Source organism: Ceratotherium simum, chromosome 17 (assembly GCF_057802395.1).
Source record: "Ceratotherium simum simum isolate JZ-2026a chromosome 17, ASM5780239v1, whole genome shotgun sequence".
In the NCBI taxonomy this organism is placed as follows: domain Eukaryota; kingdom Metazoa; phylum Chordata; class Mammalia; order Perissodactyla; family Rhinocerotidae; genus Ceratotherium; species Ceratotherium simum.
In genome coordinates, this window is record NC_141916.1 from 37084985 (window position 1) to 37104650 (window position 19666).

A 19666-nucleotide genomic window follows, 5' to 3' on the forward strand; every position below is an offset into this window, starting at 1 on the left:
CAAAAGGTCTCAGAAAGAGCTTTTCTGTTGTTGTTGTTGTTGTGAGGAAGATTAGCCCTGAGCTAACATCCGATGCCAATCCTCCTCTTTTTGCTGAGGAAGACTGGCCCTGGGCTAACATCCGTGCCCATCTTCCTCTACTTTATATGGGACCCCGCCACAGCATGGCTTGACAAGCGGTGCATCAGTGTGTGCCTGGGATCTGAACCTGTGAACCCCGGGCCGCCGCAGTGGAGCGCACGCACTTAACCGCTACACCACTGGGCCAGCCTCTCAGAAAGAGCATTTTTTTTTTTTTTTTAATTTTATTTTATTTTATTTATTTTATTTATTTTTTTTCATTTTAATTTTTTGGTTTATTGCAGTAACATTGGTTTATAACATTGCAAAAATTTCAGGTGTACATCATTGTACTTCTATTCCTACATGGACTACATCATGTTCACCACCAAAATACTAATTACAACCCATCACCACACACACGTGCGAATTATCCCTTTCACCCTCCTCCCTCCCCCCTTCCCCTCTGGTAACCACCAATCCAATCTCTGTCCCTATGTGTTTGTTTATTGTTGTTATTATCTACTACTTAATGAAGGAAATCATACGGTATTTGGCCTTCTCCCTCTGACTTATTTCACTTTGCATTATACCCTCAATGTCCATCCATGTTGTCACAAATGGCTGGATTTCGTCGTTTCTTATGGCTGAGTAGTATTCCATTGTGTATATATACCACAGCTTCTTTATCCATTCGTCCCTTGATGGGCACTTAGGTTGCTTCCAAGTCTTGGCTATCGTGAATAAGGCTGCAATGAACACAGGGGTGCATGTACCTTTGCAAATTGGTGTTTTCAAGTTCTTTGGATAAATACCCAACAGTGGAATAGCTGGATCATATGGTAGTTCTATCGTTGATTTTTGAGGAATCTCCATACTGTTTTCCATAGTGGCTGCACCAGTTTGCACTCCCACCAGCAGTGTATGAGAGTTCCCTTCTCTCCACATCCTCTCCAACACATGTTGTTTCCTGTCTTGTTAATTATAGCCATTCTGACGGGCGTGAGGTGATATCTCATTGTAGTTTTGATTTGCATTTCCCTGATAGTTAGTGATTTTGAACATCTTTTCATGTGTCTGTTGGCCATCTGTATATCTTCTTTGGAGAAATGTCTGTTCAGGTCTTTTGCCCATTTTTTAATTGGGTTGGTAGTTTTGTTGTTGTTGAGATGCATGAGTTCTTTATATATTTTGGAGATTAAGCCCTTATCAGATGTATGGTTTGCAAATATCTTCTCCCAATTGTTAGGTTGTCTTTTCGTTTTGTTGATGGTTTCCTTTGCTGTGCAGAAGCTTTTTAGTTTGATGTAGTCCCATTTGTTTATTTTTTCTATTGTTTCTCTTGCCCGGTCAGATGTGGTGTTTGAAAAGATGTTGCTAAGACCGATGTCGAAGAGCGTACTGCCTATGTTTTCTTCTAGAACTTTCACAGTTTCAGGTCTTACATTCAAGTCTTTAATCCATTTGGAGTTAATTTTTGTGTATGGTGTAAGGTAAGGATCTACAGAAAGAGCATTTTTAAAAGTAAGATTATGGATGGGGCCGGCCTGGGTGGCATAGTGGTTAAGTTCGCGCACTCTGCTTCGGCAGCCCAGGGTTCACGGGTTCAGGTCCTGGATGCAGACTTATGCACTGCTCATCAAGCCATGCTGTGGCAGTGTCCCATATACAAAATAGAGGAAGATTGACACAGATGTTTGCTCAGGGCCAATCTTCCTCACCAAAAAGAAGAAAAACAGTAAGATTATGGAAGCCAAGAATGTAGGTGACAGAAGTGAATGTTTTTTATTCGTTCATTCAACAAATATATGTATTGGGCACAGAGTGCCAGAGGCTGTTCTAGGTGCTGGTAATATAGTAGTTTAAAAAGGGACAAAAATTAGAGAAGTCAAAGCACAGTGATATAGAAGGACAAAATAGATACTCAATTTAAATGTGAGACTATGTGAAAAGGTTTAAAAGTAAAAGATACATGTATATAAAGCAAAAAATGAGAAGAAACATAACATTTTCCTCTTATCTTTATATATTCTCTGTATAACTTAGTGCCTATGGCTAAGATGAAGTTAATAATTTCTCTTTTTACCCTAGGTAGTAATGTGTAATGGTAGTAACACTAAAAACTAACGATCCATTCAGAGCTCCGTACTGAGCAAAGAAACAAAGGGGTGCAGTTGCAGGACACGTAAGATAATACAGTGATTCTGAATTAAACCACAAACCAGAAGCACCGACTGTGCTCCAAATTGTTAAGTAACAAAGGACCATCCATTCGGAATCTAAGACCACATCTTTCTTCTTCAATTATTTTATGCCTGTGGCTATGGAACCTAAAGTTTCAAAATTATTCTCTTACAAGATGGCAAATTGGTGCTGTCAGCCAAGCTACTAGGTTTCTCTCCAAGAAAAATAATTTAAGTAATTATTGAGAGAAAAGCATAGAATTGCGTCATGTTTTACATTTGATCTCTTTGACATTACATGGAAATATGGCTGTTTTCTCCGAAGTGCTTTGGTAAATTGAAGAGGAGAGCAACAACAGCAACCCCGAACCCTCAAGATTGTTGCCAGTGTGACCTAGAGGAAAAATTCCTTTGTAACCGCAGATCTGATTTTCATTTAACTTGTGTACTTCTGTATATGAGTAAGAATCTCTGAGGTTAAATATTCATCCCATCTGGCTAATTGTCCATATAGTTCCCTGGTCTTAGATTGCCCTACAAATACCTCTTAGGAGGGGAACATTTTATATGACGGTTTCTTTTTTTTCTTTTTTTAAGCAACAAAGAAAAACACTTCTGTGCTCATCCTTAACCAAACAAACTTGGAGAACATTTGTCGTGTTGCCCGTGTTTCTTTTCCTCTCCCATTACTGTTTGCTGTTCCAGTTACTCACCATCATATTCTCCTTTGCTCCTGCCATTTGGGGTCTTCTCTGTTCTCCAATATGCTCTGCTTTCTTCTGCCTTTCTGTACCTTCTGCAACTTGCCCACTTGATAAGGTATTGGTTGTCCTTCAAGACACATCTCCTTTAGGAACCTTTTAAATCTCTTGAACAACATCCCTTTTCCCCAGTGCAAACACGTTGACCTGCTTATATGCTGCTTCTTCCTCCAGCTTCCAAAGTGCCTGGGATTATCGCATATGGCCTTTAAATTATATTCAAGTTAGTCACACACTTGTTTTTCCTTTAGGGTTATTTGAATGTCAGAATTGCCTTATTCTCTTTTTGTAACCTCAGTATTCTGTACAGGGCCTGGGCCATGGTACATACTCATACTCAGTACAGACTCATAGTACATACTCATACATATTTAGTTTCTTGAATAAAGGAATGAATGGGTGAGTGAGACACCAAGAGCAAAAAATGTGTTGTTCTTGTACATTAAAACATTGTGAGAAGAGGTGGGAGGAAGGTCTTAAATAATGTCAAATTATTTTTCAAAAAAACTGTCAGAGAACCTGACTTATATTTTTTTCAAAATGAGATACACATTGAGACTGCTTTGAGGATGAGATAAAAGCTGGAACTAAGATCTTAAATATCAGGGGTCATATGTTTGAGCAACTAGCAGTGCTACTGTTGAGGGTCAGAAAGTGGAAGTAGTGATTGCAAAGACCAAGAGGTGGATGGTCTTAAATAGTTTAGGAAAAGGAAAGCCCGAATGGGATAGGAGCAGGATCTGTATTGACTGCAGGTCACCAGATAGAATAAAAAAATCTGTTTTCTTACTAGTGGCTACAGCTTTGCAAGCACCAATGACTGTTAGTGGTTATTGTAGTTTTCTTGTTTCCAGTGGAATAGCTTCATGACTTTTAGTTACATAAGAAGTTAACGAGCCCCACCCCTTTTCCCTGCCAGTGTCCAGAGCTGTCCTTTTCTGTGTGCATGCTAAGTGAACATTTCCAGATTGCCTTGATGACTCAGTCCTTTGACCAGCTTCCCAGCCCCTCCTTGTCCCCTAATAACGCACTTCTCCACGTGTTATAGGAAAGTTTTGCACGGCCGTTTAATAGGATTAGAACAAGAATGACAAATTATTACCTGGTGGGCAGCACTGAGTATATTTTTATTGGCTTTGTAGAGAGTAAGTGCATGACACGCAGGTTGTCCTTTTGTGTTGCTAAGAATTTTATACTGAATGTAAAAGGCATTTTAGCAAAGGCCATGTAAAATTATTGTGTACGTCTAATATAAAGTAATGAACTTGTCATTAATCATGTTTTGGTTTAGTGTTCTAACCGGAATTTGCAGAAAGATGAAAATGCTGCACATCGTACTGATTTTTCCACATGGGCTCAAAATACCATCCCACAGGCTCAATCTGATTTGCCACATTGCTTTGACCCCATCTTTGATTCTAGTGAACAAAGTCAAGTAAATGTGACTTTACGGCAGGCCTGCCAAATGTTGAAGGTGTGTGGTGGGCCCACTGCTGTGGTTTTGTACTGACACTGACAAGGATATAATGACATCCTCGCCCATGTAGACATGTTTTCTCTTTCCCTTCCTTCTCTGGACAGCTGCTCTTGAGGAAAGAATATAATTTCTATCTCTGCTAAAATCTGTCATCTCTATTTTGAATGATTTTGCCTTGAAAAATTAAATTGAATTATCCATCAGTTAAATGAAAAGTTTGATTGCTAACTGCCTAGGTCTAGACATTATGAATTGCCTGTAATATCACATCTCTTAGTTACATCTCAGAATGCTGTGATTTTACATAAAAGCAGAAATTGTAGGATGAGTGGGGTAAAACTTAATACATACTATGCACGTTTGTAGAGTGATAAGGCCTATAACTATCATTGTAACCAAGATTGATTTTTGACTTTATAAAACTAAGACAGCTAATTGAAAGCAATTTACTTTAACTGATGAGATTTAAGATGAAATTATAGTGCTCATGAATCACAATTATGTAGATCTGCTGAAATGTCAATATGCTGACACTTTATTATTATTAATGGCAAAAGTGTATAACATATGGGAATCCACATAAGAAAAATAAAACACATATTTTGCTCTTACCTTAAGTCATGTTGACACCATACATACATCAGGCAGAATTTGGAAATGTTTTATCCAGCATTCATCATGAATCAAGAGTCAGTAGTGGGAGGACACGCTCTTTAGACAATACCTTCTGATGTGGATTAAGGAAGTCACTTATAGTTATTGGGCTTCCTTCATTCTCCTTTTCATATAAACCAGAAGGTGGGAGGTAGACCCATTCTTGGCTCCCAGCATTATCACCAATTTGAGCGATTCTGCTCTCTGAGGTCTTGAAAACTCTTTAAGAGGAACACAGCACATGGACGGTGTGATACAGGAGAAATAGCATTGGACAGAGGCAAGAGAACTGGGGTTGTGGTTAAGAGTTTCCTAGAGAGCCAGCCCTGATGGCCTAGTGGTTAAAGTTCAGCGCTCTCACTGCTTCAGCAACCCAGGTTCGTTTCCCGGTCACAGAACCTCACCACTCGTCTGTCAGTTGCCATGCTGTGGCAGCAGCTCACATGGAGAACTAGAAGGACTTACAGCTAGGATATACAACCATGCACTGGGGCTTTGGGGAGGAAAAAGAAAAAAAAAAAGAGGAAGACTAGCAACAGATGTTAGCTCAGGGCAAATCTTTCCCTGCAAAAAAAAAAAAGTGGTTCCTAGAGCCTCCTTAAATGTAAAATGAGAAGCTTGGCTTAAAAGTTCATTGCTCTTGACACTTGATTTTTAAGCAGCAGAACTTTCTACAAAAGAACTCTTTCCTGGAATCCCAATATACAAAACTGAGAAAAGTGGAATTGTTCTGAAGTAAAGAAGTAAAATCCAGAGCCCCATTTATTTGGCTCATCCAAATAAAATGATCATTTTAGATGACCACTGAGGTTCTTTCCAATTTAGAAATTCTGATGTTTTGTATTAATTTCAACCAAAGTTATATAAGGACTAAAGAGCCAATTCGTGTGAAAAGGGGACATCCTCTGATTTAGGCAAACTTAATGGCATACTTCTCTGGGTCGGGAAGATCTGTTCCAAGTCAGTCTCCACACACATGGCTGTGTGAACATGTGGAGGGAAGTCCAGATGGTGGTCACGAACGTGGAATTTGATGTGAGAGAGACCTTGGCTAGAGTATGGACTCAACAGTTTACTAACCACAGCCTTGAGTAAATTATATAATCTCCCTAATATTCAGTTTTCTCATCCATAAAATTAGACTGATAATGACATCTACTATCTGGGGTTACTGTGAGGATAAATGAGGTAATAAGTCTAAAGCTCTTGGGGCAATGATGTTGGCATGCTGCACTTGCTCAAAGGGTGAAAGCTCGTTTAAACACCGAGATGTTTGTTGACTGAATGAAGGAATGAATATAGAACTGGCTTTCTGTTTCTGACATCTGGAATATCTTTCTGTTTCATTTAATTCAGTTTTAAATATTAAAATTTAGGTTTGCTAAAGAAAACTATTTGCTGATGTAAATAATCTGATCATAGTGTAGTTCCATAACTTTTGGAGAAATAAGAAAATTTGGGATGCTGACATCACACAAACAACTTGGATTTAGAGAACAAAGTTACTGTTCAGATCCACTGGGCTTGTCAATTCAGTTTTTGTCCATGAATGTAAAACGCTCTTGAGAAGTGGGATTTTAGAGTAGTGATTCTTAAACTTCTCCGTCAGAATCACCTTGCTGAAGCACGAGGTGCTAGGATCCATCCACAGTTTCTGATTCAGTAAGTCTGAGGTGGGGCCTGAGAATTTGCATTTCTAACGTGTTGCCAGGTAATGCTGATGATACTGCTTTGGGGAATAGACTTCGAGCATCACTTCTTTAGAGTAAAGATGGCAGTAGTTAAATTCAGTTATGTCATTTGCAGAGCAGAAGCTAAATACAGAATGGTAATGAAAAGGCGTGTACCTAAATATAAAAGGGCCCTACACCAACTGTAAACTTGAGTTCAACAGTAATTATAAAATTTGTGATTCTTTCCAAGTATTTAGTTGTTTGTCTCTAATCTTTTTTAATGTGAATAAACTTTTTTTTTTTTTCTGATGAGGAAGATTGTCCCTGAGCTGACATCTGTGCCAGTCTTCCTCTATTTTTTTTATTTTCCTCTATATGTGGGTTGCTGCCACAGCATGGCTTGATGAGTAGTGTAGGTCTGTGAACCCATGAATCCCGGGGCTGCTGAAATGGAGCGTGTAAACTTTAACTACTAAGCCACTAGGCTGGCCCCTGAATATACTTTTAATGTTCAAAATAGAAGCGAATTTTTTGTACAACCTTAGTTGTATTATTGTTAATTTATGAGCTATTTCTGCACTATTCAGCTTTTATACTGAAACATGTTTTCTTGCTTTTATTGTAGTACGGAAGAGAAGAGAGCGACTGGACAATCGTAGTATCCTGAATGGAAAGTACAGGATATCATCTGTGTGCTATTGGGACAGACTGTTGCATTTGAATTATGATAAATTTCTTTGGCTACCCATTTTTAGTTGTGCACAATGTAGTTTGTATTATCAGTGTTCCCAGGGTGGTTCTTTCCTCGTGCCAGAGCAAATGAATTACAATCATTGAATTGTGTTTTGTAAAGTTGAGAATAGATGCTTACCTGACCTTCTCTTAGAAAGATGATAATGTAAGCCATGTAGCGTAGAATTTTCCTCAATAATCCCAGTGCCTCCCTTAGTACTTCACTCAGATACAAAAATTTTTGTTTATTCTTTAGTATAAGTTATGTTCTGCTCCTCAACCAAATGAGGTTTTTTATGTTTGAAAGCTGATTTGAGTAAATTTCATAGGTAACACTTCCTGTGACACATCTTCATCCTCAGAAAGTGTTTTATTTTTTTAAAATCAAGACTTGGAAGAACTGGATTTCCTCCCATCACATTTTTTTCCAGGCCCCCTATGTCTATAATAAGGTAAATCTGTCCCTTCTTCCTGGTGTCACAGTCTACTCCAAGCTCACTTTGTGCATCAGCAAGACCCGTGCACATTTCCACCATTGCCCTTTCCACGTTGTATTGCTGTTGGCTGTTTGTCAGGCTCCACTACAAGACCGAGGGTCTTGTGCCTTAGACATCTCTGTATCCCGCTGCCTGGCACATAATAGATACTCGGTAAATAATGAATGAATGAACATTTACCTTCTATAGAAGTGTACCTTCTTTGTTTCTATATTATGAAACCTCTTTATTAGAATTTGTGATTGATTCTGACATTGTGTATATTTACCTCATATTGTCTTTATTTTCGAAGGACTGCTAAGTCATTAGAGATACTCAGAGGCATAATTTGTTGGAGGAGTTATTTCATATTTGAAGACTGTCTTGGAATTGAAGTAATAGCTCTAGGGAGGTCTTGACATCATACCAACCAAATGGAAATGACATATGTTAAGTGTTAAATACATATATGTTAAGTGTTAAGAACAAAATAAATCATTATATTTAGTTTTTTGGCAGAAGGCAAAGAGGTATACTCTAGTTTTTATACTATGGTTTTGTATGTGATCATTTCTGCTCAATGGGGATTGGATGAGCACATGGTTAGGGTACAGGGAGAGCAATTACAGAAGATATTTTCCTCGTTTAGGAGCTGTGAGTTAAAATCATATCCTGGTTTATCTAGGGGAAAGTCAAATCTTGATAGAAAACATTTACCCTTGAAAGGTCAACTCTCAGACACTATATTTTGGTTTCCTTCAGTCCTGATAACTTTCATCTGCTGATCATATTTCATTCTCTTTTCAGAGCAAGGAAAAAAACATTCTTAAAAGTTTGATGTGTTGGAAAAATTTCCTTCAGGCATGTAGCAGCACATAGCAAATGGAGCTTTGATTCTTTTCCAAGACTTTTGGCCATCGGGTCTTTTTAGATAGGAATGGTAAAGTGAAAATTAGGGAAGTATAAGATGAAAAGGAATGTTAAAAATATCTTTTAGGGGGCTTGTAATTGGTGATCTGAAATCTTGGGAGAGTCTTGTTCTTTTCAGGCCTCGGGTGCTGTAACACATCCTCTACACACGTTCACCAAGGAGCATTCGAAGGGTCTGTGTTTGCCTTGGCTAAATCCGGTGACCTGTTTTTAATATAGTAGTCTAGAAAAGTCTTGTAGGTAATTCTAACCTGTCAAGTAGCACATAATAACTGGACTCATGAGAAATGGAAATCATTTGTTTGCCCCAATACGTTTTATACTTTGCATCTTTAAATTTAGTATGGCAGGACATGTCCATTCTAAAAGTTAGAGAACAATATATCTTGACATTATGTCTGTATGATTTCTTTCATCAAACCTTAAGAGTATTTTAAGCCCTTCCTATGAGACACAGTGAAGACTAAGGATATACATTCTAAAAAACTAGAGGTCTCCTAAAACAGAGGACATAATCTGTCATTCTCGTGTAAGTAATAAGACAGGAAATTGACCTTGCCACTAACTTGTTAAATAGATTTAAAAGGAACATCTGCACATCTTTTTTCCTTGTGCACTATTTGTTTAATTGCAGTGGATTAATACAGCAAGAGTGGCACATTATAACTAGGCAATTATCCATTCTTCGAGATTTAGTTATCGTAACACTAATTGATCATTTAAGGCGTAAGATAGTCTAGAATTAAGAACATGTGAGGCTAATCTGCTCAAAAAGATCAACAAATTAATATTGTTGCTGATATTTACATAATTGGCTGCAATTATTTAATGTTTAATTGGGTTGATCAAATGAGATTCAGCAATTCACATGTGCATGAATATAAACAGAACTGGTGGCACTTAAAATGATAATGATTAACTTATTTTGCATGCCTCTTCCTCCTGCTTTTTTCAGTTTTCACATTTCAGACCAAGTTTGTCAGCTTTTTCCAAAACACATCAGTAGAAACCAAGATTTTAAAACGAAGTGTTCAGACATAGACAAAACTAGAGCATTTCCTAAAAATATTTGCTATTAGAAATTTTCTTTGTTACAGTCATTTATTAGGGATTCAACTCATGATACGCCAAAACAAGAGTCAACTTCAGGGATGTACACCATGCTGTCTAGTACCTGCAGCTGGCAGGAATGAATAAACTAATAATACCTATTTTAACTTGGCTTTCAAAAGTACAAAGGAAAAGTAAAAGGGAAAGAGAAATAATTAAGAAACCTTGTTAGAGATTCGTGTTTTTTTCTAGCTGGTAAACACCCTCTGTTCTTTTCTCAAAAGATTGTCATGGGCCGGCCCCATGGCGTAGCGGTTAAGTGTGCGCGCTCCGCTGCGGGTGACCCGGGTTTGGATCCTGGGTGCGCACCGAGGCACTGCTTGTCAGGCCATGCTTTGGCGGCGTCCCATATAAAGTGGAGGAAGATGGGCACAGATGTTAGCCCAGGGCCAGTCTTCCTCAGCAAAAACAGGAGGATTGGCATGGATGTTAGCTCAGGGCTGATCTTCCTCACCAAAAAAAAAAAAAAAAAAAAAAAAGATTGTCATACGAAAAAAATAAAACCAGAGGTAGCAGCAAGAAAGCACAGTGTAACATCAACTATATGACATGCAATGTCGTCACTCCTGAAGATAGGGAAGCCTACATTATACACCCTGGGTTAAAATTCTTCATCATGTCAGTTTTGTTGCTTGATATAATTGTACCTAAACAACTGGTCTTGCTTTCCTCGAATCAGAGCACTCTTGGGCACTTGAAGGCGATTAGTGAGTATGTCTTGGTCAAAAGAATTGTAGGAGACTTTTATTAAAGGTGCAGCTTCAGCTCTGCTTTAGGGTGTGTGTGCTATAAAATCAGCTGCCAAATAAGCTTCTTGATTTTCCCTGTTCCCAGTCAGTGCTCAATCACTGTATTCTTTTACCTTAAAAAGTTTCTTTTTAAAATTATGTGTTCAGTTTACCCTTATGATTGAGAAAAATGTGTTTTAAGCAGAAAAACAACATTCGTTCGCTTTCATTGAATGATATTTTCTAAAATATTTAGAGCAATAAATATTCATCAGATGCACTAAAGCAAAGGGGTTAGAGAAACATTGTAAGGGTCCCTTATTTCATATCCTGATTCTAAATATGATCAAAGAATTCTTCTTTGTAATGTGGATTTCTTCTTATGTGGATATGCAGAAACGTAAGTTATAAATAGTAATGCTGGCAAGTAATTTAGTGGACACTTTTATAACACCTGTCACTTTGTTTTGCCACAAGTAGAATTTGTTCAGCTACCTGTTTTCCAGATGTCTCCCCCCAAAAGGAGGCAAAGGGTACCAGCTTTTCAGTAAGTATTACCTCTTGATCAATACCATGGAGATTATAATTAATTTGATCAGTTAATTTGGTGAATGTTGATTGAGTGCCCACAAATGTGTATCTAACACAACTAGCAGTAGGATTTAGGAAGTTAGTTTTAGAAAATAAAGAGTATATAGACATTACCCTCATGGAGTTTATACTCTATTATATAAATGAATTTTTAGGTATAAAAGCAGTGTTTAATATAGTTAGATTATAAGGAGACGAAGACCAAAGCACATCTCTTATCAAGAAATCACAATGAACATTTTCATCTCATTTTTTAAGGAAATTTATTCTATTTTTCATTCCATTTCCTCTCGTGTGAAACTACTCGGTCAGGTTGGTATTTAGGGTTATTCAGCCACTGCCTACGTGGTGTGAACTACCTCCTGGTTTGCTGCTTACTGCCAGCCTAGTACATTTGTTAGCTGCGTTCTTTTGGAGCAATGTTAAGTTGTCATAGTACATCTGACAAAAGAACACCTCAAATTACAGCATCCTTGCTGATCTTAAACAAGTCAGATATTATTGAAATAAAGAAAATATTCCTCGAGGGAGTTTTTCTGGGAAATGTCAATTATGAATCAAACTGTTTTGAATGTTAGCTTGAAAATGATGGATCCAGCTACTCAGAAAATAACACATGAAAGACTAACTTTAATATAACAATAATTTTTCACGGTTTGAGGCTTTAAAAGCAAGGCCATTTAAAGTATTACAAAGAGATTCACTTTTATCATTGCCAAAAAGCCCTTTTAAAATACAAAAGTAGAAGAAAGTGATTTATTTTTCATCTTCAGCATACATACCATAATAAAAGACTTTTCAGATATTAGTTCGCGGAGGTTGATAAAGAAACATATCAACGGGATATAGTCGTGTTTGTGGGAAAATAATTCCCTGGATCAGATATATGTAAACATATTTGCTTTAATGAATGGTAAAAGCATGAAATTCAGTCTTAGAAAGAAAATGAAGTGGTCTTTAAAATCTGCAGGATACAAGTATTAAAGTTTTAAGTAATCTTATTCTGTCTGAAAGTATATTTTTCATACCACAATAGACCCAGTTAATAAGGCCTGAAACTTGAGTTGCATAATGGTCAACTTAGGGAATCCACTGTTGGGATGGTAAGAATTGATTATAAGCTGTGATGTGGAAATGAATGAAAATGTAATTTCGTTGACAGATTCTCTGCACATCCACTCACAAAGGCTAGGTTCCTTCTTACGCATTATTGAATTATGGAGAAAATTTTAATTAGAGATATCAAAGGAAGAACAACTGAAGTAGAGAAAGAAAGGAATGATAGAGGGGGAAAAAAAAAATCCAACTTGTTTCTGTGTTGTCTAAAGGAGGTTTTTCCTTACTCTGCCAGCCATGGGGATCTTTCAACATGGGTGCCAAATACAAATAGTGCCAATTAGGAAGTGACTAAGTATAGTGGCCAGTTCATCAGATACTAGAATTAGGCCATAATCTTAAGGTAATAATTTGAGGGTTGTGTTAACATGGAAACCACTTTAGATTGCTACCCATTTGGATAAGACTTCATAATTGCATAGTCTGTAAGATCTGTTGTGTCGTTTCTTCAACCATTTTAAGATTTGTGAAGCTTCTTGAGGCTGCATAGAATAAGTGACAAGAAGTAGATTATGATGTTATTTTCCCTTAGAAATACTATTTATCACCATCACTCTTTCCTTGGGGAAGGCTAACTGATGTGGAAATTAGTTGAATATTATCATTTAGTTTTTAAGTGAATATTACCATTTAGTTTTTAAGTGAATATTATCATTTATGGTCATTAAGGTCATTCTCAGGGTTAAGAAAGGAATACAAATATCTGCCTCAATGTCTACTTCATTGATAAGTTTTTGAAGAATGCAGGAATTCTCTCAAGAGTATGGCTGGAAGTAGATTTTGAATCAAGTCTTAAAAGTAAGCTAGCTCATCTGTATGCATCTATAAATTCTGTAGATATTTCCCTGATGACTTACGAGAATGAATGATCCCGCAATGCACCCAGTTAGCTAATACGTGGAATCTAACCCACTGTTGTGAAGAATTTGTGCTTACTTGATAGGGTGGCTGAGAGAAAATGAGGAGTTTGAGAAAGTAGTTTTTAAATCAGAGTTTATTGATAGAAACATGAGAATATCAGCTTAACTATGGAATTTTTAGAACGTGTTCTCTTACGTCTAAATCTGATTGTAATGAAAAACCCCAGCCATTGCTAGTCTCAAGTTTCTCTAGTTGTGTAGTGATTCTTGAAATTCTCTTTAAGAAAAATCAAGTAGAAAGAAATAAACACTTTGGAAATAAGTCTTGGCTTTCATGAAAAATTAAAGGTTATGTTAAAAGGATTTAAGCTCACTAAAAGTGTATTTATGGAAATGTGGAAAATACGGTGGATAAAGGAAACTACCTCATTTTTTGAAGGTTTTGTAGAAGCACAATTAAACATTCTAAAATGGCTTTGTTCTATATGAACCATCTGGTGTGAAAGAACTCTATATTTGTAATGTCTAAAGGACCTGGAATAATTGTATTTTGCTGGCAACAGACACATTCTTTATTGTTTGCTGGTTTCTCATCAAATCTTTAATTATACACTGTTTCTATCATCAATAAAACAACTTAAAGGAATCCTGTTTGTGTAGTGTCTTGAAATGGGCATTGTTGGATGCACGAAATAATAGTGCTTAATTACCATTTTTATGATGTTCCAAGGTTTTTGGTCTTGGGATGTAAATGTAGTGTGGTATTTTTAAACCAAAATGACATTGAGAGAGTGAAAAGAATTGAGCACACCAGAAAGAAACCATACAAGGAGATAGAGTCTTCATATGTCTTATATTTTCAAACATTTGGGTGAGAAGTACAATGGGCATTTAACAATTGTTCTTTCCCCTGGGTATGGATCTGTCTCTCGTAAAATTTAGCTTTGTCTTTGAATTTTGCACAGAATGAGAGGAATAGATTACTTCTTCTCATTCACTGTCATAATGAATTTACCTCACTGATAAACCAACACACCCATATGTGGCTAACTAGCTTTAGAATAAAAGACACTATATAAAGTGAAAGGCCTTTCATCTAAACTTAGAGAACATCAATGATGCGTCCTTTTAGTCAAACCAGGCCTTGTATAAGTTGCCTTCATAAGCACGTATCTTTGAAAGAATAAAGCCAAATGCAGTATATCTGAGGGTCATATTTTTCATATTCATTTTATGATTTGTCCCTATGATTGCAAGTGCAGCAAAACTTAAGGTTTTTCAAGGAGTTACTGTAAACTGAACTTAAAAGTGTCAAAGCGCTCAGTGACCCTCTTCTCCAGACACTGTCAACCTGTGAAAATATTGGCCTTTATCAAGATCTTTATCAAGAAGTTACATGCAGAGTTTGGAAGGTCCAGGTGAAGGTTATTAGTCAAGTTCTCTTACAGTGTCAATGCTCAAATCCCACAAGAGTGACAAAGATGGATCTGTCATTCCTGAGGGCAATGACATACATTCACTGGAGCTCATATGATTTATCAGTTGAGACAGCAGTCTCCTTCAGGGTAGAAAGTGTCTCTTCTATATCGGTTTACTAAAGAGCCAAAAAACAAAAAGGGTGGGAGGAAGGGGGAATTTTCAACCTTTATAATTATTTTTCTGCTAAGCTGATTCAGTTTGATCTTAAGCATATTTTTAAAATCAAGACTCTGATTTCACATACATGGCAGATCATAGTTGCCTTCTACCATGATAACTTATCTTTAGATGAAATGTTGTATTGTAGCCTGACTTTATCTGTAATCGTGATGACTTGCAGGATCACATTACTGTAACCGAAAAACCCATAGCCAAGATGTAGATGCTTCTTATGTATACATAGAACAATCACCGGGCTTATTCTCTAGCCGTGACTATGCAACAGGGACAGTGTTAATTGAAACCCATGGTCATTCTCTCCAAAGGTCTTTGTCGCTAAGTCAATAGGAGTTTTGAAAAATCAATGAGATTAACTCATGAAAAAATTTTAGAGTTGTAAGATTCAGGCTGATTGCATCCTAAATAGAGTACACCTATTTTTAAACTGAACTGATTAAATTAAAAAGAAGCGATTAAACTGCATTTGTTTTAAAATAGCTACAATAATCTAGTAAACATTTCTTATCAATATTCATAATGATAAACAGAGGTGGTGGATGCTTTAATCTCTGGTTTCTTCCAGCCATAGCTGGAAGTAACAAAACCTCTTTCTTAACATGCAGTTTGCCTAATAATTAAGAGAATGGCTAAGAACCATCAAATGACCCTATGATCTTAAACATTTACTTAAATAGGTAAAAAAAAAAAAAAAGATCATAATAGTACCAACCTTTTGGGTTATAAGGATTAATGAGTTAATATTGTAAAGAGTTTACAACATTTCATGTGTAAAGTGTGAGCTGATAGAATTTTATTAAAAATAAATGAATCGGGGCCGGCCCCATGGCTTAGGGGTTAAGTGCGTGCGCTCCGCTGCTGGTGGCCCAGGTTCGGATCCGGGTGGGCACCGACGCACTGCTTGTCCGGCCATGCTGAGGCTGCGTCCCACATACAGCAACTAGAAGGATGTGCAACTGTGACATACAACTATCTACTGGGGCTTTGGGGGGAAAAAGGGAAAAAAAGGAGGAGGATTGGCAATAGATGTTAGCTCAGGGCCGGTTTTCCTCAGCAAAAAGAAGAGGATTGGCATGGATGTTAGCTCGGGGCTGATCTTCCTCACAAAAAAATAATAAAATAAAATAAATGAATGAACGCAAACACAGAGAGGAGCTAGTAGATGCTTCACAAAAATGCTGTGTGAAGAAGCTGTGGTGATCAGCCCCTCCTGTGCCTGGTGGAGATGTGAAAGTTCCTAGACCCAGAGAGCAAATTCTTGCCACAGGGCTAGCTGCAGAATTTAGTTTCCCCAAACTGCTTAGTAAGGTGTGATCTACTCAAGCCTGGAGGTAAAAGCCAGGGCTAGAAGAAGCAACGATTTATAAAATTATTGAGAAGTAATTAGATATTTTTAGTTTTTAGGAATATGAGTTAAATTCCATGTTTTACATGAATACAACTGTGATGATTAATTTTATGTGTCAACTTGACTAGGCTGTGATGCCCAGTTATTTGGCCAAACACCAGCTTAGATGTTGCTGTGTAGAAGGTATTTTTTAGATGTGATTAACATTTAAATGGGTAGAATTTGAGTAAAACAGATTACCCTCTGTAATGTGAGTGGGCCTCATCCAATCAGTTGAAGGCCTTAAGAGCAAACACAGGTTTCCCAAGGAAGAAGGAATTAGACCTTAAGACTGCAATATAGAAACCCTGCCTGAGTCACCAGCCTGCCTGGCCTGCCGTGTGGATTTCAGACTCAAGATTGAAAAGTCAACTCTTACCTGAATTTCCCACCTGTTGGTTGGTCCTGCAGATTTTGGACTTGCCAGATCCCACAATTGCATGAGCCAATTCCTTAAAATAAATCTCTCTTTATATATATATATATTACATGTTATTATATTTAATGTTATAATATGTAATATATGTTATGTATTATATATTGTATAGGTTCTGTATATATTGGTTCTGATTCTCTATAGAACTCTGACTAATACAACAAACAACGTTCTTAACATTCTTACTTACAACTTCCTCTTCTAAGGAAGAAAATTATGTGCTGTATTATTCCCTTTTGACTCAGGTATCTAACCTAAGGCATGCCTAGTGTACAGAAAATTGTTAGTTGCATAAGGCACCGGCGATAGTTGGTGTAATTGTAAACATAGTACTTAAAAGAAAATAAGAATTCCAGGACTAGCAACCTTGCACAACCCAAACCAACTAAATGAAGGGAGACATCACAAGTGAAATTTCAGGCATCAATGAGGGAAATATTTCTGAGTGTTGAACCATCAAATGCTCCATGGAATGTTGTTAGCATAATGTTTCTGGCCTGAATCTATGCTCTGAGAATGCAATGTAGCCAAAAGTAGATGGAAAGAACTCCTTTTCCGGTATAATTGAGGGACAGGATTATTTTGTCAGGTAAACAGCCATCCTGATGATAAAAATCAGTTTCATAGATTTACTAAATATATGGCTACAATGATCATCATGGGAGTCATCTGGACCCTGCTGACTTCACGCAGCATGACAGCCAGGTTCAACCCCACACTTACTGATGTTTTCACTACCATGCTCAATTTAAGAATCATCTTTGTAGTCATTTGGACTTTTATTTACTTATCTTCCCCATACATTGCAGTTACATTTTGCAAGACACTCTTTGTAAGGTCTTGAATAAAAAGAATAACTTTGTCTGCTTCTCCAGTGAGATTTGACACGGCAATTTAAAAGGCAATAAGGGGCCAAATGAGGTTAAGAGATGGGGACAGAGATCATCAAAATAGCTCCTCACCAGTTTGGTTGTTCTCACGGAAGGAGAAGGTGATTTCATATTTCCTATGAGAAGGAACAGTATTTTTCTTGGGCTTTCTTTTGTCGTAATCACGAGGATGTTTGCATTTTCTGCGAGAGTATTTTCCCCCAGTTTAATGCAGACTTTCTCTGATGGCAATAATCCTCGTCCTGATTCCGTTCAACAATTATTCTTGCTAATCACTGATTTGAATGGCTAGTAAGGCCATAGGCACTTCTGCTTTTATACTTCCCCTTTCATCTAGGTTACTAGGAGAACTTGTAATTATTTATGTCGATGGTTGCCTCTCCCACTCGACTAGTAACTCTTCAAAGGATTATATTATACTCGTTATCCTGTCTTTCCAGAGCAAAATTCTTTACTCGTACATAAATAGTATGTATTAAGCACCCTGCATAGTGCCTAGCATCTAGTAGGTATACAATATTTGGCAGCTCTACACCTTCCTATCTTGAAGCACCACTTAGCTGCAAGTATTGAAGACTTCTCGTCTGCAGGCTCCATCTCACTCAATTCATGAGTTAATTGGAAACAGGTCTGATAATGCATTAACAGCTGAGGTTCAGGGGCATGAAATTAGCTTTGCTGCCCTAATCCCAGCATCTGGTGTCTCTTGGATGAGTCCCTGGATCCCACTGAGCTTTCACCCTAACCCTCAACCTGCATGTCCATCCATCCTGATTGGCTGGATTTCTGTCCTGGTATATAGTTCTTCTCTGTGATAGGCACCCTGCTCAGAGCCTCAGCACATTTCACCCACCTTCTCAAGCCTGGACTTTGTCTCTTCCAACCCAGATAAAGATGGGTCTGGTTTCAATCTAGATTGACACCTTTGGAACAAAATCATTGCCTCTTTCTCGATTTGGTTATTGCTGGACTCCATCAACCTAACTGTAACTCTTCGTTGTTGAAAATGGCCTTGATTAGACCTGAGTTTGCCATAACCCCTTGGACGTGGTGATTAGGGCTGATCCCTGCCTCCTCCACATGGTAGAGGCATGCCTGACACTGCTTTTGTCTGCCAACTTGCTCTTGAGGTCTCAACTTGCGAGAAGAGCCCCCTCTTGGCCCAAAGAGACATAAGCATTTATAAAATCATCCTAGCTTCCTGTTGCCTGGGCTTAATTTAATTAATTTTTTTCAGCGAGTATCTCTTAAAATCTGAAATAGGACCTGCTGGATGAGTTTATAAATTATGTAAAACCTTGCTACTCAGAGCATTGTTACCAGAGCATCTCCTAGGCCCTTGTTAGAAATGCAGAATCTCAGGCCCCTCCCCAGACCTACTGAATCAGACTCTGCATTTGAACAAGATGATTCATTTGCACACTCAAATTTGAAAACGCTCATCTAAACATGTCTCAGCTGGCCGGCCCCGTGGCTTGGCGGTTGGGTGCGAGCGCTCCACTACTGGTGGCCTGGGGTTCGGATCTCGGGCGTGCACCGACGCACCGCTTCTCTGGCCATGCTGGGGCCGCGTCCCACATACAGCAACTAGAAGGATGTGCAGCTATGACATGCAACTATCCATTGGGGCTTTGGGGGAAAAATAAATAAGTAAAATTATTTAAAAAAAAAAAAAGTGTCTCAGCATAACTGAGCCACATCAAATGGAAGTACTACTGAGAAAGTAGTGAGAGGTTAGAAACAAGCTTCATTTGAAAAACAGAATCAATTTCATAAATAAAGGCATGAGGTCTGAAACTGAAGTGATTTTACATCACAGCATTCAAGGTAGCCTTGAGTTTGCTCAAAACCCAACATATGCAGGTTTGATTATGAAATGTGTCTCCTAAATTGCTAATTCTTTCTGAGTTTTCTCCTGGCACTTCCTTTCTGTCCCAGTCTCCTGT

General features: G+C 37.8%; 1 protein-coding gene across 7 annotated transcripts in view; it reads left to right on the forward strand.

Annotated features, from left to right (window-relative positions):
* Positions 1-13997, forward strand: part of BCAT1 (branched chain amino acid transaminase 1) — a 102448-nt gene extending 88451 nt beyond the window's left edge. For all 7 annotated transcript variants that reach the window (XM_087442675.1, XM_087442673.1, XM_087442670.1 and 4 more), the window contains one exon: positions 7434-13997. In XM_087442675.1, coding sequence (XP_087298801.1) covers positions 7434-7475 — 42 coding nt within the window. In that variant the 3' untranslated portion in view covers positions 7476-13997. The remainder of the gene's footprint in view (positions 1-7433) is intronic.
* Positions 13998-19666: the final 5669 nt, after the last annotated feature.